Source organism: Prionailurus viverrinus, chromosome B4, assembly GCF_022837055.1.
Source record: "Prionailurus viverrinus isolate Anna chromosome B4, UM_Priviv_1.0, whole genome shotgun sequence".
Lineage (NCBI taxonomy): Eukaryota > Metazoa > Chordata > Mammalia > Carnivora > Felidae > Prionailurus > Prionailurus viverrinus.
The window spans coordinates 139091989-139118159 of NC_062567.1; the positions used below are offsets into that span (position 1 = coordinate 139091989).

A 26171-nucleotide genomic window follows, 5' to 3' on the forward strand; every position below is an offset into this window, starting at 1 on the left:
GGCAGCGGCAGGGGCAGCAGGTTGAGTATGGGGCGCAGATGGAGAGGCTACACCCAAGGGCCTCCTACCCAGACGGAAGCCCTGAGTCTCAGGACCCCCATCCCTGGTCTCCCTCCACCCTACACTCCAGTATCAAGATCCCACTCTCTCCATGTCCACTCTCCCCTCCACTGGCCACTTGCTGGCCTCCTGGCTGCACTTCTCCCTGTGGTCAGAATGAACTTCCTAAAATGCTGATGTGGCTCTATCCTGGAGGCCTGGTGATTTAGGAGAGGGTCCTCGCCGTTAAGCAAGCAGGGTGTGGCCTTAGGCTGTTCCCTGCAACTTGGAAGGAAAGGTCACTGAAGTTGTGTGTGCATCCCCCCCCCCCCCCCCCAGCCACTACATCAGGAGGAAAATGGTGAAGTGGAAACAGGAAGGTGGGTCATCCCTCAGTTTGACACCATCCTGACAACTCAAGGCTGGCCTGCCCCCTGCCACCTTGCACCCCAACATCTATGCCTTCAACAGCCGCATGAAAGGGCAGCCCCTGGACCTCTTCATACCCCATCTGTTGGACCTCGAGCCCTTCCTGTCTCTAACCTTCACAGAATGGGAAGGGGGTCCTCACACTGCAGACTGTAGTCTGTAGGGGGCAGTAGTGGCTTCTTAGGGGCAGTAGTGGCTTCTTAGGGGCAGTAGTGGCTTGTGGAGGTCCAGTCTGGAAGCCAGGCCTCCTTGACCCAGGCACCCCCAGCCTAGCACTTCCAGACTCTGTTCCACCTGCTTCTGAACAGCTAGATCTCAGGGAAGAGGAAACCTCGTGTGGGTCGTAACAGTGTCATTTAGGGGTCCCTGGGGTAGGGGGTGTCAGCGTTTGCCTAGTACGCTTCCCTGTAGGAGAGACCCACCCTCATTCCAAGTGCACACACAGGTAGCTCACGATCAAAGGCCTAGCCTATGCCCAGCCACCACGATGCCCCAAGTGGAGGAGACGCAGTCTGGGGCTGCCCATCAACAACGTCCCCGCTGTCTGGGGACACAGCCACATAGGCCGGGAAGCAGTTCAGACAAGATGGAACCCTGAGACACGTGAGCACCTGGGTCCAGCCAGATCTGAGGCGGGACCAGCAGCATGCCCTCATTTGGGAGCCACCGAATCCCCTTTCGGCTGCGCGGTATTCCTGGAGCACCAGGGCTCCCTCAGGGCAGCCCGTCTATGCCATTTACTGCTGTGTTCCCAGGGCCCAGGGGACCCTGTGTTACGCACACGCTTGTGTGCTGATGCTCCGGGACCAGTGCATCTCATTGCTGCCGCCCTGCGTGCAACATGGGGGCCGGGAGCAACATGCTTCCTCCACCCCCAGAATCCTGGACCACCCCCTCCGTGAGGCATTGGCAGGGGGCACTACTCAGCCTTACTTTTGTCCTAAGTCATCCTGGGGCTGTTCTCGCGGCCAAGGAGCCGACCCTGGGGGACACAGGGCCCTCTCTCCCAGAGTCACCCAGTGTCTGGTGGGGTCTGCACACAGCAGTGACTTACTACCTGTATGCTGGCTGGACCCCCTCCTTAGAAAGGAGGATCATAGGTCCCTGACCTATCAGGGGCCCAGACAGTAGCCCCTGCCAGGCCCACGAGTGCCCCCCCAGGCCCAAGCAGGCTCAGCCCAAGGAAGGCAGGCAGGGGCATCCTGGCCACCAGATGGCGCCTGATCCACACTCCCCTGCCTGGAACGAATCCTTCCAGGATCACTTACTGGCCGTGGCGCCCAGCCCCTTTCTGTGCCCCAGGTCGCATCTCTCAGCCCTGGGGCAGCGGGGAGGGCAGGGCCTGGACTCAGCTCAACTCTCCCCTGCCCCCCCCCCCCCCCACCAGAAAGCACATGCTGGCCTGAGGGGAGACCCTCGGGCCAGTGTCCACAGAAGGAATGGGAGTGGAGAAGCAGGGACTGCAAATCTGCTGCAGCCACAGGAGGAACCCAGCCACGCAGCAGAGTGAAAAAGACAGGTGTATTTGATTTACAATGAACAAGATTTACAAAAGGGGGTAGGGGTGAGGGTGGTCCCGGTGGAGCTGCTGCCAGACCCCTCCGACCTGGGCAGGGCCTCCAGCACGGCCCAGTCTTCTGGGTCCCCTCTGGCCACCTGGGCCTCGACGTCTGACGTCCAGCTTGACCTTTGAGGTGGGGCCCAGGGCACGGAGTCCACCCGGAGTGCCAGCGCCCCGCAGGGCAGGCCACGTGAGGTCAGGAAGGCTTCGTACCGTTGTTCTCCTCCAGTCCCGGCGGGGCAGACAGACACAGTCTGGGCGCGAGGCCCTGCGGGCCACAGGCAAGCAGACCCCACCCGAAGAGGCCAAACCCAGGAGTCTGAGGTGGCTGCTGGTGTTCAGACAGGGGGAGCTGAGGCCCCACTGCCCCCAGCGACCTGGCGCGGTGCCAGGGGCGTAAGGCACATTTGCGAATCGCGCGGGAGATGTGACACAGACAACGCCTGATGCTGGTTCTGCGGGAGCTGGCGCTGGAGGGCGCACGGCACTATTGCTCAGGAGATAGATGCTACAGACGCGGAGGTGGGGGCTCCCCCGCTGCACCCACACGCGGATGCCCGGGGCTCTTCCCCTGCTGGTGAAGGGTAAGGGCCTTACCGCTCGGCCTCGTTTCTCAGGGGCTGCCCGACGCCTGACACGGAGCATCACGCACCTGTGCCCAGAGTCAGTGGTGGCAGAGGCCAGAGGTCAGAGATCTGTGACTTTGTTCTCCAGCGCAGCCGCGATCTGCTGGAGGCGGAAAGCCAGCTGCATCTTCTGGGCGGCAGGGTCCTCCTCCAGGGCGTTGATGATCTGCAGGTGGGCCGCGTCAGACCACACGCCAGGGAAGGGGGCTGCCTGGGTGCCGGCCCCCACCCCTGGGAGGACACCCCTCACCTCGTCATAGTACTTCTGCGTGTACTGGTACAGCTGGTGCAGGGCCACGAGGGTGTTCAGCGAGTCTGTGTGTGCCTGGGGGGTTGGGGGGGGGGTGTCGGAGAGGGGCTGTGTGACCCCGCAGGTAGGAGGCTGTCCCCGGTGGAGGAAAGGGCCGACGTGTAGCACCCCAAGCACACACACATGTAGGAGGGTTACAGGTACGTGGGATGGCCACAGACAGACATCCGCTCTCACCCACAGACACACAGCAGTCAGGCCGGGTCAGCACGGCTCGCAAACCCCTTTGCTCGGGGCACACCCGGCCCCACCCTGCTTCTCCCTCCTGCAAGGGCAGTCTCCAGCGCCACTCAGCAGGGGGCTTTGGGGGAGGGGTGGGGTGCTCGGCCTGGATACGGTCAGTTGGCGCGCACACAGCCTGCATCACCTTCTCTTACCCGAGAAATCTCTGCCAAGTGTGTGTTCATGTCCTGGTCGCTGACCTGCACCATCTGCCTGATCCCCTTGTAATAACTGCAGGAGAGCGGGCGTCCGGTCAGGGAAGGGGTGGGGCAGCGGGTCCCAGTCACAGGCCGGAACCACCCCCAGGGGCCCCACTGGGTGGGGTCAAGGGTGGGTGCCCAGGGTCTAGCTGGGGGGACGGGAGCACTCACTCCTCCACCATCTTCTTGTAGGTGGAGATCTCCTTGGCGTAGAGGAGCTTGTTGCTGGGAGAGTCCTGTGGGGGGTCGGAGCCAAGAGATGCCTGAGTCGTGACAGAGCCGAGCTCGCCCCGACCCAGGACACCCACGGAACAGAGAACCGGAGGTGTGGTGTGTGGGGGACAGAGGCCCAACAGGGGAGGAGCGTCCAGTGCTTTGGGTACCCACGCGAGGGGAAGGCAGGGAGGGCCCAGGCTCTGCCCCAGCAGCCCCCCGCCCCTCCAGGGCAGCACGGGGGCGCAGACTGGTCCACGTTGACCTCCAGAGCCCACAGGCCGTGACCCAGGCCCTCTACCTCCCACAGCCCCAGTTACCGTGCACTTGCCTTTCTCTTGAGTTCGGGCCCCAAATGTACAAACCAACACCCCAAACTTCCCGGCACATCCCAAACGGACCTCCTCACCCGCATCACACCATGGCTTCCCCGGGCCACCCCCCACCCCCCACTACTCGACCCGGACCCTACAGAACTCCAGGGCCACGACCTAAATCTCCCCACCCCCAAAACTGCCCTCAGGGTCCACTCACGCGGCTCAGCTTGTGCTCTGTGCGTGTGCAGGCGTCCATGAAGGTCTGAGCGATGACTGACAGGGAAGCGTCCACCACCTCATGAACATGCACGTCAAAGATGAAATGGGGGTTCTTGAGAATGTTCACCCAGAACCGCAGTGGTAAACTGAGGCAGAGCAACAGGGAGTGAGGGGCTGCCGAGACCCTGGAGCAGGGCAGGCAGCAGCAGGGTGGAGGAGCCCCCACCTGTTGGTCTTCCAGATGTGGATGGTGTCGTCATCCTTAATGTCATGTTTCTCGGCCTGCTCGTCCAGAAAGTCGAAGAAATACTTAACAGCGGGCGGCACCGCATGCCCAGGTGCCAGAACGCTCTGGAAGAAGTTGTCCACAAACTGCTGCAGCGTGCCCTGCGGGGGTGGGGCAGTGTGGGGGGGCGGGACTCAGCAGGGAGTGGGCGCTGGACCGTGTGACCGCCCCCCACGTTGCTCCGCCCACAGGCCCCGCCCCCCCACGCGCCACCGCCGCAGCGCCCACCTTGACAGAGAGCAGGCGGGTCAAGTATATCTCGGTGATGGCCTTGGTGCGTTCCTTCTCCTTCACGCTGCCCCGCTTGGACTTGCCCTCGTCCACCTCCTCCGCTGGCCGCACCAGGTGCCACACACGGTTCTCCTCCTCCAGGAGGGCATGGCCTGTAGGGAGGTGGCACGGAAGGCCAAGACTGGAGCTCAGTAGCCCCCCCGCCCCTCCAGGGCAGCACGGGGTGGGGGGTGGGGGGGCAGACTGGTCCACGTTGACCTCCAGAGCCCACAAGAGCACAGGCAAAAAGAAGGGACTCACGCTCTCCGGGTAGATCCGGCTGGCTGTCCTCAGGCTGTTGGGAGACTCCCACCGTGGACAGGATGAGAGTGGCTCCATCCCGGACCTGGGGCATGCAGTCATGAGAGCGGGCCCCCCGGCTCCCCACCGAGGCTGGGGATGCGGCCCTCCCCCTGCCCAGCCGCCAGCACTCACGTTGTAGTGCATCAGGGTGTTGACACGCTTCCACCGGCCCTCCCGCTGAGAGGTCAGGTCCAGGTCTGACAGGATCTGGGCTGTGGACCCAGGACGCCACTCTGGGAGGACACAGCCCAGCTCCTGGAACCCAGCCACACCCCACCCGGCTCCCTCTTGCTGTCCCTCCACCCACCTGCCCACCCAGGGTCCCCAGGGCAGGACCCCGCCCCAGGGCACAGAGCTGGGTGCACGAGGACCTTGCTCACCGAGGACCACGCTGTCAGCCTTAGGCCAGCGAGAGCAAGGCTGCGTACGGTACACCTGATCGATGATCTTCTCCTTGACCTGGGAGATGGTGTCACAGTTGAGGACCTTTACCGGGACAGCATCGGCGCCTTCGTCCTGAACGATCACGCTCACCGTCTGCCGGGGGACGTGGGGTGAAGAGCCAGTGTGGGGGGCCTCACTCTTGCCCACCGGTGTGGGAGCAGCCTCGGGCACCCCCGTGGTCACACCCTCTGGTGTCCCTAGAGCGGCCTGACCTGGCCTTTCCTCACAAGCCCTGGCTCAGCAGGACAGAGAGCATCACTAGCCACGCGCCACCTCTCGTGTGCACATAGGCTCACCACCAGGCACACCTGGATGCCCCACACAGGGCTGCAGGGGACCCAGGTGCCCGGGAGGCAGCTGACTCGGGACACTCGGAGCCTCACTGCAGAGACACCTTTGGGGCCCAACACCCACGGAGGGTGCACAACCCACCCCTGAACTCAGGTGGGCCCGTGCGAGTCTGTGCATGGCATCCAGCGTCTGCTCCTGAGGCGGCCCAGGCCCCCCAGCCGCAGTGCTCACCAGGGGCGCATACTCCACATCATCCCCCAGCAGCCCCGTATCGTTGAGGGTGTATTTGGCCTTCTTCTGCACAGCGTCCACTGGCCCCTTCTCCACCTGATGCTTGATGGCCTTGAAAAGCTTATACAGGGGCTCGCCGGCACTGTCCTGGAGAGCAAAGGGCAGCTCAGCCACGGGTGAGACTGGAGATGCCCCCCGGGCAGGTGGATGTTTGGGGGGAGGTCGGGGAGAGCACCCCCTCACTCCTGCCCCGACCCTGGCCAGGCCGCTTAAACCCACCTTGAGGTACTGGTATAGGCAGATAGACATCCAATTGGACAGCATCCTTTCCACCACCGTCTCGGACCTGAAGGTACAAAGAGATGTTTCCTGAGGGTTCCCTTACTGCCCCAGGGCCCAGCCGGCTCCTCCAGGCACCCACACACCCCTATCCGGGCCCTGGGTCCCTGACAGAAAGCCAGGGGCGCCACCCCTGCCGTCCCTCCGCTCTCCCTACCTGCACTGGCTACATCTGCTGACAAACTGGAGACTGGACTCAGCCGGTGCCACCCCACAACCCTCCACCTCCACCTCCCACCTGGCGCCCCCCCCCCCCCCCCACCTGCGCAGCATCGGCTTGGGGTTCTTGGCCGCCAGGTACTGGCCCACCTCCCGCCTCTCCCCCCCACACACCTGCGCAGCATCAGCTTGGGGTTCTTGGCCACCACGTACTGCTCCATGAGCTCTAGGAACAGTGTGCGCATGATGTCCGTGTAGTACTCCAGCTTCCCGTGCAGCGCCACCGTCAGCAGGGACGCGAAATAGACCTTGGCGCGGGCTGAGAACTCCCGCTGGCTCTCCAGGGTGTGGATGAACTGCGAGGGCCACCAGCCAGGGACCGCCTGAGCACTTTGGCCCCGGCACCCGCCAGCAGCCGAGGCTCCGGCTGTCCCCCTCTCCTCCCCCCCGACCCTGCCCTGCAGCCCTGGCCCCACTCACAGTGACCAGGAAGGACTTGCTGTTTAGCAGGTTGGAGAACTGGTAGAGGGCCTGCTCCACCACCGGGCGCCGTGACTCCGGGATGTCCAGCCTGCCCGTGATCATCACGTCCTTGTCGCCGTCCTTGGAGGGCAGGAAGAAGACGCGGTCGGTGTAGGTCTTGTAGTCCAGCACGGGGATGCCCGCCTCATGCACGTCGTTGGTCTGGTCCTCCATCTCGATCATCAGGTCTGGGGGCGGGGGGCACGGTGAGGCGTCCCGGCCACGAGCCGCGGGCCACCCTGCCCACCTCTGCCTCTCCGGATGCAGCCTCTTCCAAGGCCATCCTCCCTGGCCTTCCAGGCCCCAAGAGGTCTCGGCAGCGGGCTCCCAGGGCAGCCCGAGGATCCCGCCGCCCCTAGCAGGCAGCCCTACCTGTGAACTCCTTCTTACAACGGTCCCGCACGCTCTCCTCCAGGCCCTCCAGCTGGGACTTGATCTTCTCGTACTCGCGCTCTGCCTGTTGGCTCTTCCTCCTGGGGGCACAGGGAGGTTCCTGGGACCTGGTGGCCCTGAGCCTGTGTGTTGTGTTGGGTGTGTGGCCAGAGGGGCAGAGGCAGGAGTGGGCGGGGCTCACCAGTAGCAGTAGACGGACACGACGATGACGGCCACCATGGGCACGATGACCAGTGGCAGGATGAGGTTGAGTGGCACATCACTCACCCTCGTGTCATACTCCACACGGCCCAACACCCACTCTCGGGAGCCAAACTTCACCTGTATTGTGGACAGGCGTGGCTTCGCAAGGACCCGCGGCTGCCCAGCCTGCCCTCCTGCCCTCCCTCCGTCCCCACCCCTGGCCCAGCCCGGCACCCGGCCAACCCGCACGCACAATGAACTCAGGCAGGTTGTGTGTCGTGTCTCGCTTCTGCCGCCGCTTGGGCGGGGGCTGCACCTCAGGGGGCTCGCAGTACAGGTCCGTCTCGGTCAGCGTCTTCATGATGCAGCGCTCAGCGCCCACGAAGGCCTCGGCCTCGTGAAGCGTCATCGCCTTGTTCAGATTAGTGCCCTGGGGGTTGGCGGGGGGGGGCAGAGGTCACAGTCACCGGGAGGGCGTCAGGGCTGTGGAGTTGGGGCCGCCTCCCCCACCGACCCCGGGCTGTGGCCAGTCCTCACCCGGGCATGGATGAGCTTGTTGACCTGCTTCTTGACGCCCCCCGTGAAGTTCTCAAAGGTGGGGTCGGCCACGTACTCAAAGGCACCGGCCTCGGTCCTGAGCAAGGCGCGGTGCCCGTCCATCTGGATGAGCGCCGTGAGATTGTAGGCCTCGGGCTCCTCGGGGACGGCCGGCGACAGGAAGACCACTTTGGAGTCGTTGTGGAACATGTACTCCGTGCCCACAACCTGCAGGCCGAGGCCGGGCCGTCAGGCCACGTGGCACAGGCCCCATCCCTACCCTGCACTTCCCGGGGGCCCACGTCGGAGCCGAGTCCCCAGCCAGTACCGGGACTGACCGTCGTGGGCTGCAGGGGTCCGGCCTCCCGCCTCCGCCGCCAGGACTGCAAGGGCTCAGCGATGACCACCATGGCGAATCTCTGGATCAGGCTGAAGCCTTGCCCCGTGACGTTGATGCTACGGCCACCGCTGGGGACGGGAGGTGGGCGGTGCCTGAGTGGGCACAGCTCGGCGAGCCAGCTCTGGAGGGGGTGCCCTGCAAAGCTGTGCCCCCAGCAGCTCCCCCTCCCCTCTGGGGGTCGGGCAGGGCCCAGAGTCCCCGGACCCAGTGTGCAGTCGGTTACGGGTGCAGGTCTGTGTGAACGAGTGTTTGCTGCGAGGTTGAGCTCAGAGCACATGACCGTGGGCACTGCCGCTGCCTGTCAGGAGCGGGGCGGGGTGGGGGGCCGTGGGGCCTGCCCCTCTGGGTTTCTAGGAGGAAGCTGATCTGGGGGCACCCAGACCAGCCCTAAGACATCCTCCGAAGCCTAAGTGGCGGAGAAAGCCTGGGAAGTAGCTGAAAGGGGTGGGGTGTGGTGTGTGTGTTGGGGGGGGTCCCACGGCTGGCGGTGGAAGCGGGGGGGCACCATGACCCCTCAGGGAGGAGGGAGGGAGGCCACACCTGACGAAGCTTCGCAGCGGTTCAAAGGCCCGTAGCACTGGATTCTCGCGGTAGGTGAAGACAACACCAGGGCTGGGCACACGGGAGCCCCCGTAGTAAATCTCTAGGGGCAGCTCCCCCAGAGCTGCCTGCGGGCCAGTGACGCACTGCAGCTGGGCCCCAAACTGTGTCCTGGGGGTGGAAATTGCTGATCAGTGAACTCGGCTCCAGGACCAACCCCAGCCCCAGGCCAGTGGGGCAACGGGTCAGGCTGGCTCCACGGCCCTCTCCAGGGCAGACGCCAGGTCACAGCCAGAGAGCCCCAACCCCACCCCCAGGACCAGGGCAGACCACAGATTCACCAGCCTGCAGGTGACACCCACACTTTACAAGGGACGTCATTGAGGGTCACCCGCACGTCTTCCTCAGAGCCTGTGTCTAGGTGGGTGCCATTGATGGTCAGCGTGGTGCCGCCTGCCTGTGGCCCCTGCTTTGGTTCCACACTGAGGGGCTGGGGCTGCTACAAGAGTGACAGGTGCATTCGGGTCAGGGTTGGGGCGGTGGAGACCTGACTGTGCGTCAACTGTTGTCAGAGCTCTGCCCCACCCCGTGTCAACACGCAGCCCCCGACGGTCCAGAGGTCAGCAGCAACAGCCACGTCCCACTCACGTCTGTCCCAGACTGCAAGACCCACGCAGGTCCCGGGGCCAGGCGTTACCTGGTAGGTGAACAGGACGTGGGGCGGCGAATGACCAAGCTTCCCATTGACATCCACGACGACACCCGCCGTGATGGGCGTCTTTGCAGCGTCGATAGTGCACACGATCCTGGGAGAGTAACAGACGAGGTGGGACACTCTCGAGCCCCTCCCCACACGTCCGTGGCCGTGCAAGTCCCGTCCTCCTCCTCATCCACCTGGTCGCCTGGCCCCCCAGGCCAGGGCAGCACAGGCTTCAGGTCGTCCACTCACCGGGTGGACACAGAGTAGCGCTCTGGCTGAAAGACGCAGTTCTGCTCGGCCACGGTGATCCTCTTGACGTCATCCGCTCTGACCCCCAAATTGGACCCAAGGATAGTGATGCGAATGCCCCCGCCCAGCGGGCCCGTTTCAGGATGGATCTGGAATCGGCAGAGCCCAGCTTGACCCGGCAGCGGGGCCAGGCTGGCGTGCGCGGGGGCCGGGGCCAGGCTGGAGCTCCCCCCTCCCCCCCCTCCCCCGCAGGCACAAGGGCTCACCCTGGTGATGACGGGCGGCGGGCACTCGGAGGTGGCGTTGCTGCACAGAGCCTCGTACACGCACCTGCTCTGCCCGCCACACCACACACACTTGTACACGGGGTCGGCGGCCAGGCACAGGCTGCAGTCGCTCCGGCCAAAGGAACAGTTGTAGAGAGTGACTGTGGGGACAGCAGCCGGTGGTCAGGGGGCTGCCCTGCCCCCCTAGCCCCTCTAGCCCCAGCTGCCCGCTCCCTACCCTGGAGTTTGCTATCCACGTTCTTGCCGTAGGACTTGACGTACAGGTGCAAGGGCAGCGTCTCGTTGGCGTCGTGGGACAGCTGGGGGAACACGCAGGGACAGGCTGCACTCCCTGAGCCCACCCAAACCCAAGGGTGACCACGAGGGCCCGTGTGGTCCCCTCACGGCCGAGAGGCAGCGGGAAGCTGGAGCCTCAGAGATACAAAGGGTCACTCTGATTGCACGGCGTCGGCAGGGACAGAGACACTCTAAGGCCACACACGAATGGCTGGCCACCCCCTGTGCACCCCCCACCCCCAGGGCCCTTCCTCGGAATCCAGCAGCCGGGCCCGCCTGGGGAGCCGCACCTTTGGTGTCCGAAAGAAGAAGGTTCCTGGTTCCTGTGTGCTCACCGGCTCCTCAAACTTGAGCAGGTCACTACCCACGTACAGAGAGGAACCCTGCAAGGCAGTCTGGTCAGGAACCCCAGACGGGCCCCCCCGCCCTGCCCGCCCCTCCCTGAGCCCAGTGTTCATAGTGCTGGTGCCCTCTCTGTGCCCCACAACCAGCAGTCGGGCACTCCCTGCCCCACTGAGCCCTCGGCTGCTCCCAACCACGGCCCTGCTCCCTTCTCACCAAGTGACACCCCAGCTCCCCAGCCACTCAGCACCTGAAACTCAAACCTCGCTGTCTCCTGCTCCTGCCTATGTTTCCAAGGCCCACAGGAATGTACCCCCATCCTACTGGACCTCTCCGCCTTCTTCTGTCCCCAAATATATGTAGAGCGCCTCCCCCACTGGCTGGGTCCTGAGCCAGGGGAGGCTCGAATGCAGACCGGGCACTTTGACTTTGGTTTTGCAGGAAAAGGGCTCTGGAGAAACCCCGCAGACACTCTACCAGCCCCCATGGCCCCCGAAGGGCCCCCAGGCCAGCACCCCACAAGCCCCCCCCTCCACCTTCACTGTGTCCAGGTTCTTGCCCTGGAAGGTCACATCCGTCTCGTGGTTCATGGGGATGACCAGCGGGCTGGGGTTCAGGAACTGGGGGCAGCTGTCCTCCTGCAGAGAACAGGGCTGGTCAGGTGCTGCCTGGCTGTGGCTGGGCCACCCAGCTCCCGCGAGGTGCTCCCAGCGCCTCACCGTGTGGGCGGGGACGATGCCAGCCTCGGGGTTGGGGGAGGCCTCCCGACACTCGCGGTAGCGCAGATCCCACTGGCAGGTCCAGCGGTTGCTTGAGCAGGAGATACACCTGGGGGAGAGGGTGGTGAGGGACGCGGGGCCCCCAGCAGAGGCGGGGCAGGCACGCGGGGCCAGTGAGACACTCACGGCAGGTTCTCGGCCAGGCTCATGGCCTCCCGGCAGTCATAGAAGGGATACAGGTGAGAGGTGAGGAAGATGCTGCCGCGTCTGAAGAGCAGTTGGATGTTTACGGCCACGTGGTCTGTGGATGGCACCCAAGGGCGGCATCAGGCAGGGGCCTCAGAGCTCTGGGCCCGGCCGGCACGGTGGGGGCGCGGCGGCCCAGCCAGAAGCAGAGGCCGAGGGAGGAGATCCCAGCCTGTGAGCTGGGGGGGGGGGGGGGGGGGGGGGGGGGACCTTGCAGGGGCTGCCCCACTGACGTCGTTTGGGCTCAGCCAGGCCTGCCAGCGTTATCGGATCTCGGCTCCGGGGCCAGCTCCCGGGGATGGGTCCAAGTTGCTCCCCAGGGGCCTGTGCTGCTGAACCCTCTCTCTGTCCCGACAGGCACTGAGGGCCATGGTTCCTGGCCGACGTCTGGGTCCCTGACATGTCACTGTGTGGCCCCCGCCTTCACTAGCAAGCCATCCTCCGCTGGCCCACACTCAGAGCCCTGCAGCGGGGAGTGGGGGCCGACAGTGCGTGGTCCCCGCGCACACGGCTCAGGAAGCCCAGAATCAGAACTGCAAGCCTCCCTCTCCATCTTGCACCCCCGGGACTGCAGGCCCCCGTGACCCCACGGCACGCAGAAGGGAGAGTGAAGTGCCCACTCTAGTCACCGGACGGGGGCCTCACCTTGGCCAGGCGGCGTGCCAGGAATGCTACTCGGGGAGTTGCATATGATGGCGTCGCCTTCCACACGGGCCGGGTGTGGTGGTGAGTCACCAAAGAGACACAGCAGTTCGTCGTCCTCACTCAGGGCCGGGAGGGGGCTGACAGACAGCTGCACCTGGGGAAAGGACGTGGGCTCACGCCAGGACCCCACCGCCCGCCCAGCCTTGGGGCACCACGGCCCTGTCCTCAGGCGGGAGTACGGTAATACCAGGCTGGCTCTTCATGTTGTCCCCAAGAGCCCCCAGGCCAGTGGAAGCCCCGCCTCTGCCCAACACTGACCCCCTATCCCGCCCCTTCCACGCACCTCGCCCTGGGCCCGGCGGCTCATGTTCTGTGGCTGAGCCCCAGTGATGGCTACGCAGGACTCGTCACGGCTCCACAGCCAGTGGCCGTGCTCCTCAGCCCGTGGGCACTCGGCCCTCCTGGTGCATCTACAGGGACGGGGGGGGGGGGGGGGGAGGGGGGGGGGGCTCAGTCCTGGCACCAGCCAGCCACACCCCATGCCCCCAGCGCAGGGCTGAGACTCCTGGTCTCCCGGGCACTCACCGGCCCTCGACGACACACCAGCCGCAGTAGGGGTCCTGGGAGCTGTGGCACTGTGTGCAGGTCGTGTAGCTCAGACACTCCTGCACGGGAAGCCGGAACACCTGGGCCAGCAGGGCAGTGAGGGGGACTACTGCAGTCACAGGCGACCGGCCAGCAGCCACAAGCACCTGTCTCTTGGGCCCTGGACCGTCCTGGGACCACAGGCTTGATCCCACCCTTATCTTTGAGCCTAAAAGCCTGATACTAACTCAAGGCTCACCGACAAGCGTCCAGGAACAGCTGCCCTCCAGACTCTGAATGACCCTGTCCAGTGGCTACAGCCGGCCCAGGTGATGCGGAGTCCAGGAAACCAGGGGGATCCAAGCTATGGAGCCTCCCTAAGCCAGTTCAGGCCCTTTAACTCCGCGCCCCGAGAGAGGCGCCTGGCCAACCTCGGTGCTCCCGAAGGGCTCTTCCTATACTGTGGGCCCGGCCCATGTCCCCCGCCGCCCAAGCTCACAGGGCTGCACGGGGTCCCTTGCCGCCCTGCCCACCCTTGGAGGAGGCCCACTCAGAGCACCGACTTGTCCCTTCCATCAGAATGGGGCCAGGGCAGGGCCGCAGACAGGGGAGGCACCGGAGAGACACGGGATCAGGATGCTGCCAGGAGCCCTTCCCGCCCCCCTCCGCACCTCCCTCCGCACCGCCTGTCCCAAGGGCCCGGACCAGCAAGGCCCCTTCCCTAGGGGCTCCGCAGGCCCACCTTGTCCTGGGTCAGAGCGTAAAGACTGGCCAGGTCCGCAGACAGCACCAGGTCCCGCTGGATCCTCTTATTGATCTCCACGAGGATGGAGCCGTACTCCGCGGAGCTGCCGTCCGGGGCAAGGTACACCTGTGGGCACGAGGGCAGGTGCATGAAGAAGGGGGGCCGTGTGCAGACGGCCCCCGCCAGAAGCTGCCCTGCCCCAGCCCCAGGCCCCACCTTGAGGACCCGGCCGTCTGAGGTGCCCAGGAAGGCAACGGTGTGGCCGTTCTCCGCGGTCACCATCACGGCTGTCAGGTTCAGGCCTCCACGCTGCAGCACGGCTGTGGCTGTGAGTCCGTCTCTGCTGCCCAGCGGGTAAGGCAGGTGCTCAGAGCCACACGGGAAGCTCTCACTGGCGCCCTGTGGACCACAGCGTCAGCGCTGGAGGCCTCTCCCTGCGAGGGCTCCCAGCACACGTGCCCCCCCCCAGGAACAAGCGCCATGCCAGCAGGGACGTGTCACTGCCGCACGCCCCTGACACCCAGCACGGGCCTGGCAGGGGACGGAGCGAGTGATCAGACACGTGGAAGAAAAAGGCGGCACCCGACCAGAGCGACGCCTCGCACGCGCACCCTCACGAGCTGGCGGGACCCGGACACGCCGACAGGCCCCACATACCAGCCCGTGGCCTCCACACTGGATCTCGCCGTGGAAGGGCTTGTAGAAGGTGTCACGGCCCGCCTCCCGGGTGCCCGTGTAGCAGGCGTTGCGGCTGGCCTCCATCTTGGCGTGCACCTCGTCCAGGGGGAACAGGCAGAGGCCCGCACGGGGTCCCCCGCCGCCCCGGCCGTCCCTGCTGAAGACCGCGTACAGCACTCTGCCGGCGCTCGGCACACCCACGGAGGCCGCCAGGCAGGTGCCGAAGGCCGGGGCCTGGGGGTCGGCGGGGTCAAGGCACCGCAGGTCTGTCTCCAGGTAGGAGTAGTAGAAGGGGTCTTGCTTGCACATGCGCGCCAGCAGCGTGCGGTTGCGGGGCGGGTGCTTGTCCTGCTGGTTGAAGACGAAGAAAACGTAGAGGCCGTCCTCGAAGGCGGCCACGAACTGCTGCGTGTTGGTGGACAGGTAGCCGGCCTTGTAGGTGGCGTGGTCCGTGTAGGCCTCGAAGGCCTCCCTGCCCTCGGTCCGGTCCAGCAGGCGGGTGCTCACGATGATGCCGTTGTCATGGGGCCCGTTGCCCTTGCCCACGAACAGGACCCTCTCGCCACCGGGGCTCGTGGCACTCACCAGCCCCACCGTGGCCACGCTCTCGTCGTTGCTGGCCACGAAGGACTTCTCGCCGCTACCATCCTCGTAGAAGAGACGCACAGAGATGTTGCTCAGAGCACGCAGGGCGCAGATGCCCTTGAAGAGGCTGCCGCACTCGATGAGGCGCTTCCCGGGAGGGTCGAGCAGCAGCAGCTGGTTGACGTTGTCGGTCAGCACGGCCTCGTGGCACTGGCTCGCCTCGATGGGGGGCGTACACTTCTTGTTGTCCAGGGCCGGGCCCGTGGCCGCCTGCTGCTCCAGCTGGAGGCTGGCACTCAGCTGGTAGAGCGCGTTCACCGCCCCCACGTACACCACGCCCGAGGCCTCATCCACGACCAGGTGGTTCAGCTCCGCCTCGCTTCGGAAGAAGTCCAGCTTCCGGGGCCGCAGGCCCGCACTTGCGCCCACGAGGCCCAGGAGGGCCAGGGCCCAGAGCTGCAGAGACATCGCCCCCGGCACCCTGTGGGAAGAGACAAGGGTCAGGGGAGCCCCAGCCCGGAGGATCCACCTGCGCACAGGAAGCCCCCGCTCCACGGGCCCCTCCAGATCCCGCCCGAATAAGCGGAACACAGGCCAGAGAGAGTCGGGGCTGTGCAGCATACCCCGAGAGCGCCCGGTCGCTTCTCTGCCTTCCGCGTGTCTGGGCAGGCACGCCCGCCCGCCTCCTCTCAAAGGAGACGGTCTCCCGGACCGTCTCAAGAGTTTCCCCTATAATGCAAACTAACGGGCAGGGTCCAGCCACCAGCACTGTGTGCTACGGGCAGGGTGAGGCAGCCCCTGCACGACTGTGCCCCGACCTCCACCTCCAGGTTCTCAAAGCACCCCCTCCAGGAAGTCTCTCAGGCCCTCACGCACGTGCCCTCCCCCAACCCGAGGACCCCAGAGCTCCAGGCCACGAGCCCTGCCAAGTGCTGCACACGGGCATCTGACAGCAAATAAGGAGAAAAGGAGCTGGAACCAGCTGTGATCGATGAAGGCACACACTTTTTTTTAAGTTTATTGTTTTTTCAGTCATCTCTACACCCAGCGTGAGGCTCAAATACACACAGACCGAGTCGCACACTCTTCCGAATGAGCCAGCCTGGCACGTGCTTATCCGCATTTGCCCACCCCGGCCTCCCCACCCACCTCCCCTCCAGAACCAGCAGAGGCGCCAGCCACACTCCACCCACCCTGCCCATGCCCTCCCGGGGACAGACACACTCAGAGACCCTGGGACAAGTTCCCAGACACCACCAGCTCTCCGAGGTGGGGACACTCGGAGGCGGCAGTGGGGTGCGTGCTGCCCTCACGGCCAGGGCAGGCCGAGTCGGTGCGCAGGTGTCTCTGAGCACGTTCCTGCACATACACAGGCCTGTGCCCCCGTCCACGTGTAGAAGTGTCCCCAGATTAGGGGACCTAGAACGCACATGGTTCTCCCTCCCCACCTCAGGGACACAGGGATCTCGGGGAAACTCAAGCCCCTCTGCCTCTAGGCCTCTTCCGTGTTGGGAGAGTCCCATATGCCCCACCCTGGAGACCCTGCTCTACCCTGGTCAGAATCCCCTGTGCCACCCTGTGCCGGCTCCCTCACAAACTGCCCTCTCTGGGTGCATGCTGGAGCCCTTGGCCTCGAATCCACTGGCACCTTCCCTGAGGGCACCTGTGCCTGGCATGACATCTAGAGCAGTCCTGCCCATGCCACATGCGTTGAGTGGAGCCAGACCCAGATGGCGGAAGGCAATGAGGGGCCCAGGCCCCCCGTCTCCCAGACGCCCATACAGCCTACTCCTGCACGGCCCCAGACGCCCGTACCACCTACCCCCGCATGAGGGGCCCAGTCTACCCCTGCACAGGCAAAGGTGGCTGCTCTCACGCACGACACGCCTGGATATGCTGGTACTCCTCTGAGAAACAATGACTTTTCCAACACCCTGACTTGCCCTGTGTCCTGTCCGTCTCTTCCAAGAAGGCAGAAAGGGATCTGCTCTGCTCCTTGGCCAGGGGAGACGTGGCTCGGGAGCACTGACTTTGCGCAAAGCTGTGCTTACTAGAATAAGTTGGCTTTTTCGCATGGGACCCGTGATTCTTCCATCAAGCTAACTTCCTTCTCTGCTTGGGCCGCTAGGAAAACCCTGACCAGGCTGTGGCTGCTCTCCATCCCCCCTGCAACCCTCTGTTCTGAGCAACCGCAGCCTTCCTCAAACGTCTTGAGGAAGTAAAACCAAGAAGCAACCGACTGACAAAACCGTCTCTCCCTCAGAATCACTGCAAGGCTTGGGAAGACACCACCTCTCTGGGGCAGCCACTGCCTCTGAGAACCCCCACCTAGTACTGGCAAGGGAAGTTCTCGCCTGGCCCCTGGCGACCCCAGATGCCCTCCTCACCAGCCACCGGAAGAGAAAACACCCAGAGGTGAGCTGGAGGGGGTCCACAGGGGAGACTGCAGGGACTTAGGAACCGGCCCCTGGTTGCTGGGGGCAGAAGGCTGGGTAGTACCAGGGAGAGGTGAAGGTGGTCCAGGGCAGGGCTGTAGAAGAGCCAGGGTGACCCCTGATAAGGGTAGCTAGATTGGGGAGACTTTAGTCAGTTAGGATGTCACAAGCCCCTGAGGTCATCCCACTGAATGGCAGGGGGTCCCCCCCAGCACAGACTCCTCTCTGGTCTCAGCTGCCCATCTGTGGGGAGAGGAGATCAGGGTTTGGGAGATACCCCGGACTCTGAGACCACACAGACCCAGGCGCACCAAGAGGCCCTGAACGCTTGGGCACCAGCTGGCACGGTCACTGCCGCTGGTCCCTCCCTCCCTCCCTCCCCGGGAAGGAAAGGGCCTGGGCTGGAGGACCCGCCCCCTCGCCCCTCCTCCGCCCCCACGCTTAGGGCCCAGTCTGGGCTCAAAGTCCACTCAGTGGCGCCGGCTAGGGCGCGGGCCAGGGTGAGGGCCAGGGCCAGGGCGAGGGTGAGGGCGAGGGCGAGGGCGGACTTCCTAGCCCCTCAGTCTCGTTGCCAGGTTGGCCCTCCCCCACCTGGCTCCCCGCTCACCGGGAGTCCCGGAGCCGCCGCCGCCGCTGCGACCCCCAGCCCCCTGGCCCCGCTTGGCTCCCACCCGCCGCCTGCCGGAGCCCGGAATGAATGGAATGTTCCCGGGGCCCAGGGAGGGACTGCGGGCGGGCGGGGGTGGGGCGTGGGGGCGGGCCCGGAGCCCAGGCCACCCTGGCAGCAGTCCGTATGGATCGCCCCACGTGGACCCAAGGAGCCCAGGGCCCCTCTACTGGTCTGGACCAGGGCTTGAACACTTAGCTGACCAAGTGGGGGAGCTCTGGGGCACCCCTGTTGTAAAAAAGCTTGACTCAAACCCCAGCCCCTCCTCCCTCAGCCCTGCTAACTCACAGCCTTGGGGGGACCCAAGAGGCAGAGGGGTCACAGTGCACAAAAAGAATGCTCCGGTCTCTCTCCGGTTCACATCCGTTTGACTAGTCCATTAGGGCAGGAGCCCAGCCCTGCCCTCTGCCCCAGGGCCCTGCCAGGTCTGGGACACCGTACCTGCTCAGTAGCACTGTGAGTCACCCAGGAGAGCTGGGCCAGACCCAGGCTCCCTGCCCCAGGACCTCTCTGGGTGGTGGGCAAAGTGAGGCTCAAATCCCAGGGCTGCAAACTTACCCCCACCCATACCAAGCCCAGGTCACCTGGGGTGGTAGGAGGGACTTGGGTCACACTCCAGAGGCCGCAGCTCCCCTCCACTTCCCGGCCAAACAAAGCCTCAGGTGACCTGCCAGGCCAGGTCCCGGAGCAAAGGGTGACCCACCTGACCAGGGAGCTCAGGCCACTGTTGAGGAGGCGCCAGGCACAGCCAGCAAAGCTTCCTGTGGCTAGTGTTCCTGGAACGGGCGCTTCCTGTTTTGCAGAGAGCCCCAGGACCCCTGGCTCACCGGGGCTGCCGGGGATTTCCTCAAGGGCATCAGACGGCCTCCTTCCTGGCTAGGGTCCAGAGGTGCACTTCCAAAAAGTTGCACAAACTCCGGCCTGTTGCTGGCCCAGAAAATGTCTGGACGGGCACTCCTCCCCCAAGCCCAAATTCCCAGCCTTAGTGTTCAGAACCCAGCCCCCTGCCAGTCTCACTGAAGAGCCCACCCTCCCAAGGAAAGCTTGATCTCAGAGAACTGGGGCGGGCGGGGGGGGGGGGGTATGTGTGCTGGCAGTGGCCCCCACGGGCAGGACACTTGGGTCTGCGCAGATGTGTGCACACTGGGCTCAGCCAGATGGGGGCCTCAAGGTCACCCCCCCCCCCACCCTGCCCCGTGGTCAGTAGAAAGTGCGTCTAACCCCATTGCCTTCCCCAGGTGGGGCCCAGCCCCCACTCACCGAGGCTCCCGTAGTCCAGCTCAGTGTCTGCTCTGGGCCAGCATCAAGATTCTCTAGGAAGCAAAGGAGCAACAGTGGTCTCACCACAAGCCTGGCCCGGCTGCACCAGTTTCCTCTGCTCCGTGTCTGGGGGGCGGGGAGCAACTCAAGGGGTCCCATCTGGCCCTTGCTATCCTGGCGCAGGAGACCCCCAACCTTCTCTGCTTCCTCCACCCTGCTCCCAGCACACCCGGCCCTCAGATGCCAGCCTCCAGGCCCCCAGTACATAAACACCCATTTGGTCGTCCCAGAATACAAGCCTGACACATCCCTCTTTCTGTTCAAAAGAAGCCGGGGAAAACAGGGGCAGGGAACAGCTTTCTTTCATTAGAAGTCTGTCGGTATCATCTACCTTTTTTTTCTTTTTTCTTTTTTTTGCCTTTTTAAAACTAGGTACGTATATTACCTTGATTAAAATATAAATTACTTTCTGAAAAATGAGCATACCCACTTACTACGAATTAGTAGAATACAAATTCTACTTACTAGCTGTGTGACTTTGGTCAATTACTTCCCTTTGCCTCATTTCCTCACCTGTAAAATGGAGTCACAGTGAACTCCCCCGGGAGTTTGTAAGGGCCAAATGATTCATTCATGAAAACCCTGGGCAGACCAGTTACACTGTAGCACTCAGCAGTGCTACTGCCTCCTACCACCTTGGATAAATAGCCACGTGTGTCCGGCGGAGACATGTTCAAGGATACTTCTCAGCATGGTTGATTACCAAGAAAATGTGGCAACCACCCAGCATCCAACCAGAGGACCCCCAAAAAACAACCATGCCGACGCACATGGGTGGTCCATGCTGAATCCCACGGAGCCCAGACAGGACAGTGATGGCTGTGGCACAGGACTCCAGGTGCCTTCATGGGTGTGTATACGGGTGTGGGGTTAACTGCTGAGTTCTAGAAGCCTTCGTTCAAACTGAAAATAGGGGCACCTGGGTGGCTCTGTCGGTCAAGCACCCAACTCTTGGTTTCAACTCAGATCATGATCTCCTGGTTCGTGGGACTGAGCCCCATATCAGGCTCCTCACTGACAGCACAGAGCCTGCTTGCGATTCTCTCCTTCTCTCTCTCAAAATAAATAAATAAACTTAAAAAAGAAACCTGAAAACAGTAGTAAGGCCTGGGGGCAGGAAGGAGGGAATTGGGACAGCAAAGTAACTTCCTTTGCCGATTTTTGAAAAGTTTTTACAAGAATATATTTGCATATCGTCTAAATAAAAAGAGGTATGTACCTAATAATAATGAGTGCCGCCCCCCAGCTCACCCCCTGCAGCTCCACTCTACCTTAGGATATGGCTTTCTGGGTCAACCATCTCTCCTGGCCAATCCCCGCCGCGCCCCCCCCCCCCCCCATCCAAGGTTCAGCCACTCCTGCTTGGCCCTTTGGCTCCCAAACTGGCTGCCCCCCCCCCCCCAGCACCGTGCCTTCAGCACCTGCTCCATAAGGACCAGCCCCCCCCCCCCCCCCATCTACCTGATCCTGGAGGGCAAGACCCAGGGCGGGACCTATGACAGGCCCAAGGGGAACTGTCAGGGGCAAGGAGGGTTAGGGCTGCAGGCGCTTGGGCAGAGGGTCCCCCAGCCCCTGGCTGAGGGGCTCGGGGCTCTGGACACAGGGATGAGGGATGTCCTTTTGCCACAGGCCCTAAAGGCAGCCTTTGTGTAAGGAGCAAAGGCCACTCCACAGACCAATGTAGGGGCCAAACCACAGGGCGTCAGCACCATGCAGTCTCATGAGAAAGCTGGGGTGAGCCTGGACCGGAGGCCGTGGTCGGCACAGGTGCAAACCACACTGGGGCCCACAGCACACGGACTGCAGTTCATGCTGACCTGCCACCTTGAAGGGACAGCATGCCAGCCTCCAGGTGCCCCATGCCTGTTCCCTCCCCTAGCACGGTGTGCCCTGGAGTCCCCGGCCCCCAGGCAGGGTGTGTGTGCATGTGTGTGTGTGTGTCTGTCTGTGGCAGGCAAAGCCAAGGGAGGCTGGTCTCTTCCAAGGGACACCTTCTTCCTGGGCCCACACAGGCACACAACCCCCTCCAGAGACCTGTCCCGAGTGACCCAGTGATGATGCTGGGTCCTCCTCTCACACCGGCCCAGAGGCAACCCAGTGACTTCTCCCCCCAACATCCGGCTCCTCCAGCCAAAACTTCTTGCACAATGAAACCTGGGCCCCTCGCCTTCCTCAGACGCCCGGGCCTGGGGCCCATCCTAACTCGAGGTCAGCTCTCTCGACTACCCAATCCTGCTCCAGTCTCTTCCATCCTTCTTCCATCCACTCTTCCATTCCACTCTTCTTGTCCATCCTTCCCCCAAAGCCTCCTGCTCTCAGGAGGGAGCACCCACGGGCCACTGAGGCTGTGGCCAGCCCTCCACCACAGTCACACACGCCAAACACTGCTGCACAGAGGGGCCTCAAGGGCAGAACTCTGGAGCCAGACTTTTGGGTTCAAACCCCAGCTCTGTCGATTTCTGCTTAGGTTGTGTGGGTTGTTCACAAAGCCACACGGTGCCTCAGTGTCCCCATGTGGAATGGGAGTAATAGCAGCATCGATCTCCGTGAGCTGCCATGAAGTGTAACCATGTCCACGTGTGGAAATCCTCACGTGTGTGTGTACAGCGAAGGGGGTTGATGTCACCCTGTCCCTGCTCTGCTGTCCCACACCCCACCCAGAAAACTCCTACCCCTCCCTCAGAGTCTTGAGACACCCACCCTGACCCTGCAGGTCACTCACTCATCCCTAAGGTCTATGGGTCTCCATTGATGGGCCTTCCCCGAGCAAATCTGAGCACAGGAGCTGGCCAGGTAGGCACCTGTGGGCCTGAGCCCAGGGAACCGGGCAGGCGGAGGCATCCCAGAGCGGGGGGCTGAAAACACAGATGCCCTGCAAGGGCAGGAGACAGGCGCTGCCCAGGGAGCCCCCACCTGTCCTCCACACCTCAGCCTGAGCGGGAAGCAGTGGTCCCCTCCCAGATGGGTCCCTGTACTGTCTGTCTTCAGGCTCCAGCTTCCTCTAACCCAGGGCCACCAGGCCCCCGGCAGGGACAGAAATGCACCCCCACCGAGGAAGGGCAGAGGCCTGGCTCCAGACTAGGCCCGGGTTGGGGGGGGGGGGGGCTGGGGCCTCTCTGGCCCTTCCCCTCCCCCCTCCCCCCTCCCCCACCCGAGGGAAGCCTCTGCCTGGGGTATTCGCCAGAGGTGGGGGTTCTTTCCAGGTCGCTATTCTCTAGTAAATACAGACTGAGTGATCTCTTAATGCTAAGATCAAACCAATAACAAGCATCCGGGCCGGTGAAGTGGGGTCCAGCGTGGGGGCTGTCTTCGGCCAGGCCAGCCAGCCTGTAGTTCAGGAAGAGAACCCGGATGGGGCTGGGAAGGGACAAGGGGGCAGAAGAGGTGCCCAGGGACCAAGACGAGGACTAAGGTGCAGGCAGACACAGAAAAAGGGATGATTCGGGGGAAGGCGCAGGGCCAGGTGGGGACAGAGGCGGCTCACCCCACCCCAGCGACCGTGAGCGGAGGCCCCTGGCAGCCCCCCCACCTTGGGCGGGGAGCCAGCCTCCAGGCGGCCAGGCGCCACGTGAGAAGCCAGGGAGTCGCCCCTCCCCCGCCGGGCAGCTGGCAGCCAGGGGACCGGGCCTCAACTCTCCCGACGAAAATGCAAATCTGCAATTAGCCGGGAGCGTTAAACAAATCAGAGGAAACAAAACAGGCCGAAACGCCGGCAAATCGCCGGCAAATCCGAGCCTCGGCTGTTTTCAAAACAAGCGCGAGGGAGGGGCGCGATTGGGGGGGGGGGGAGGAGGGGGGGCGCTCCTGCCCGGGAGGGGTCCGCTCCCCTCGGTCCCGCGCGCCCAGACCCCCCCTCCCCTTGGTGACCCGGGTCAGAGTTCCGCTGGGGGGTGGGGGCCGCCCCGGCCGCGTTCCCGCGGGACCCAGCCGGGTGCAGAGAGCGGAGGGCGCGGGGCGGGTACCCGGGGACGCGGCGGAGGACGAGCCGGGCCCCGGTGCCGGCCAGGGGCGACCTCGGCGCCGCCCCCCCGCCCCACGCGCCTCACCGGGGACCCCAAGGCGCGCCGGCGGGTCGGAGCCCGACCTCCAGTAACAATGACAGCGGCGGCGGTCACGTGGGCACAGGGAACCGTCGCCACCGAGCGCTCACCTGGCGCCAGGCTCGGCCCCGCGCTCGACTGCCCATTACCTGCCTTAGTCCTCCGGGCCCAGCGGGTCGGTCCCAGGGCTCGGCCATCCCCTTCGCTGCCGGCCGGCCACGCACCACCTGGGCCCCAGCGGCAGCTGGCATGACCCCGACCCCGCCGAAGGCTGAGCTCTCCCAACACAAGCACCTAGGGCAGGGGTGGGGCGGGGCGGGGCCCTAGGGACAGATTGACGTCGCAGCCTGAGACTTGCGTCAGCGCCACCAGAGCCTCCCACAGGACCCCTGCTCCCCCAGGTCCCTCCCACCTGCCTAGACTGTGGGGCCAGGTTGCCCAAACCCAGCGGCCTGGGCCTCGTTGGGGGGACTAGTTAGCATCCTGAAGTCTGGACTCTGGGTCCCAGCATGAAGTCGGCCCTGGCTGGTGGCAGTGAGCAGTCACAGGCCCCAAACTCAATCTAAGGAGAGTGTGCCCAGGGAAACCCCAGCCCCTTGTGACCCCACGGTGCTCCCCCGCAAGCCTCCCACTCAAGCTTCTGATGCTGTGTCCGCCTGAGTGCACGCAAGTCTTCTCTCAGCAACCCCACCTGAGACCTGAGGTCACTGTCACCAGGGTATCTGCATCTAGCCCTTGCCCTCAGGTGCCTCATGGGCTGGCCCAACCAAGCCCGGGAGTGTGTGCTCCAGCCCCTCCCTGTCTGCCTCTTGTGGGTGCCCACGTACACCAGGGTCCACATGCTGCTGGCAATCAGGCCACTGTTCCGTCCCCACTCATTGCCTAACCCTGGGGGGCGCCTGGGTGGCTCAGTCGGCTGAGCGGAGTTGGACTCTTGATTTCGGCTCCGGTCACGATCTCACAGTTCTGAGTTTGAGCCCCATATCGGGCTCTGTGCTGACAGCATGGAGCCTGCATGGGGTTCTCTCTCTCTCTGCCTCTCGAAAGAAAGAAAGAAAGAAAGAAAGAAAAAAAGAAAGAAAGAAAGAAAGAGAGAAAGAAAGAGAGAAAGAGAAAGAAAGAGAAAGAAAGAAAGAGAGAAAGAAAGAAAGAAAGGGAAAGAAGTGGCTGAGAACACAGGAAAATAAATTATCCTGCAGGGACCCTGCCTGCAGGCAGTGGCCTCCTGGGACAGAGGTAGGATTTGTTAGGTTCTGATGCTGGCCACCCGCTGCCCCCACCGCTGCTGTAAGACCTGTCCCTTCCACCCTAACCACCCCTCCTGGGTCCTATCCACCACTGTGTCACACCAGGACGTGCTTGGGCCCCACACAGGTCTCCTCACTCTGGCCTCACCCCCAGGTTCCTCCTCTGCACAGCAGTTCTGCATCAGAACGCTCCACAGCTCAACACCCTCCACTCACATCCCTGTGCTCCTGGGAAACCCCAAACTGGGCCCACTGGCCTGTCCCATCTGCTCAGCCTAAAGCCCCTGACAGCTTCCTGTGTGCCGGGGACCCAGGAACGAGTCGGCACAGTGGCCTCAGTCAATACTTAAATAGATGACAAGGATGGGCCTGGCCCTTAGGTCCTGACATAACCTCCCCAGTGGGTAGCCTATGGTCTAATTGAGGGAGACGACGCGGGGGTGAGAGATGGGCAGGGGCCAGCTGAGGGTGCAGGGCCTCCAGCCACCACCCAGGTAAGAGCAGTTCAGACAGCTGCGGAAGGGGCCCCTGTACCTGAGTCCCCGAGCCCCCACATCCAAGCTAGGAGAGGCTAAGGGCAGTCCTGTGGGCACTTGGGCCTCAGTGGCAGGCGTGAACCACTGGTTCTCATGTTTGGCCTCCCTGCACACCAGCACCTCCCTGCCTGCCTGCCTCACCACCTCCCCTCTGCAGGCTCACCTCACAGCTGACTGGATGCTGCAGGCCACGACAGCCTGAGGCTCACGGCAGCTGCACATGGCCCAGGACCAGCCCCCACCCAGAGCCCCCTTCCTGGGCCGCGTGCAGGAGGCGGGAGTGGGCGTGGGGGGCGGACGGGTGAGGGCCTGAGCAAGTGAGGAGCAAGCAAGGCCTATAATCTCCCCATCAGTCTGTCAGCGCCTCGGCGGTCACCCCAGCCCCGCCTCCTCTATCACTACGGAACCCCACAATTAGCCTGGGGCACTATGCCAAGCCGGCAAACCAGCCACCGCTCACACACGTGACCACACATGTGCAGGCACACACGTCTGTGATGCCAGCAGGGGTCCTTCCCCAACACCCACACAGCATCCCCAGGACAAAGAGCCCGTGGGAAGTTCCCCAGACCTGGGCTCTTGGGCTGTGAGAGGCTGTGTGTGGGAAGGGTCTTGGGCAGGCCCAGCACTGGCTTAGCCCAGGATGCCCAGAGGGGCCAAGAGGGCTGGCAGAGCTGGGCAGGCCTAGAGCTGGCCTCCAGGGTGGGACCATGTGCAGGAAAGGTGGGGGCAGCCCCATACACAGAAAGGGCTAGAATCCACATGCGGCCCAGAGCCCCGACCTCTTACTGGCCTTCAAACCCACCGCTTTATAGCTGGGCCCCCATACCACCCA

At 63.9% G+C, this 26171-nt stretch overlaps 1 protein-coding gene across 7 annotated transcripts in view; it reads right to left on the minus strand.

Moving 5' to 3' along the window:
- Positions 1-1975: 1975 nt before the first annotated feature.
- PLXNB2 (plexin B2) overlaps positions 1976-26171 on the minus strand; it is a 28717-nt gene continuing 4521 nt past the window's right edge. For 2 of the 7 annotated variants that reach the window (XM_047867373.1, XM_047867377.1), the window contains exons 2-37: positions 19454-19506; positions 14486-15572; positions 14045-14227; positions 13826-13954; positions 13084-13184; positions 12842-12968; positions 12499-12652; positions 11794-11908; positions 11608-11716; positions 11425-11526; positions 10837-10929; positions 10488-10569; positions 10250-10410; positions 9984-10132; positions 9732-9840; positions 9397-9533; positions 9035-9205; positions 8433-8562; positions 8095-8322; positions 7811-7987; positions 7556-7695; positions 7354-7454; positions 6940-7169; positions 6634-6815; positions 6241-6307; positions 5962-6108; positions 5376-5532; positions 5128-5228; positions 4954-5038; positions 4651-4805; positions 4363-4523; positions 4135-4282; positions 3559-3623; positions 3343-3418; positions 2906-2980; positions 1976-2821 (exon numbers count right to left, since the gene is read on the minus strand). In XM_047867373.1, coding sequence (XP_047723329.1) covers positions 2717-2821; positions 2906-2980; positions 3343-3418; positions 3559-3623; positions 4135-4282; positions 4363-4523; positions 4651-4805; positions 4954-5038; positions 5128-5228; positions 5376-5532; positions 5962-6108; positions 6241-6307; positions 6634-6815; positions 6940-7169; positions 7354-7454; positions 7556-7695; positions 7811-7987; positions 8095-8322; positions 8433-8562; positions 9035-9205; positions 9397-9533; positions 9732-9840; positions 9984-10132; positions 10250-10410; positions 10488-10569; positions 10837-10929; positions 11425-11526; positions 11608-11716; positions 11794-11908; positions 12499-12652; positions 12842-12968; positions 13084-13184; positions 13826-13954; positions 14045-14227; positions 14486-15559 — 5526 coding nt within the window. In that variant the 5' untranslated portion in view covers positions 15560-15572; positions 19454-19506 and the 3' untranslated portion in view covers positions 1976-2716. Of the gene's footprint in view, positions 2822-2905; positions 2981-3342; positions 3419-3558; positions 3624-4134; positions 4283-4362; positions 4524-4650; positions 4806-4953; positions 5039-5127; positions 5229-5375; positions 5533-5961; positions 6109-6240; positions 6308-6633; positions 6816-6939; positions 7170-7353; positions 7455-7555; positions 7696-7810; positions 7988-8094; positions 8323-8432; positions 8563-9034; positions 9206-9396; positions 9534-9731; positions 9841-9983; positions 10133-10249; positions 10411-10487; positions 10570-10836; positions 10930-11424; positions 11527-11607; positions 11717-11793; positions 11909-12498; positions 12653-12841; positions 12969-13083; positions 13185-13825; positions 13955-14044; positions 14228-14485; positions 15573-18896; positions 18986-19453; positions 19507-23702; positions 23844-26171 lie in introns of those variants that run through there. The other 5 variants (XM_047867379.1, XM_047867378.1, XM_047867374.1 and 2 more) reach the window with 5 other exon arrangements.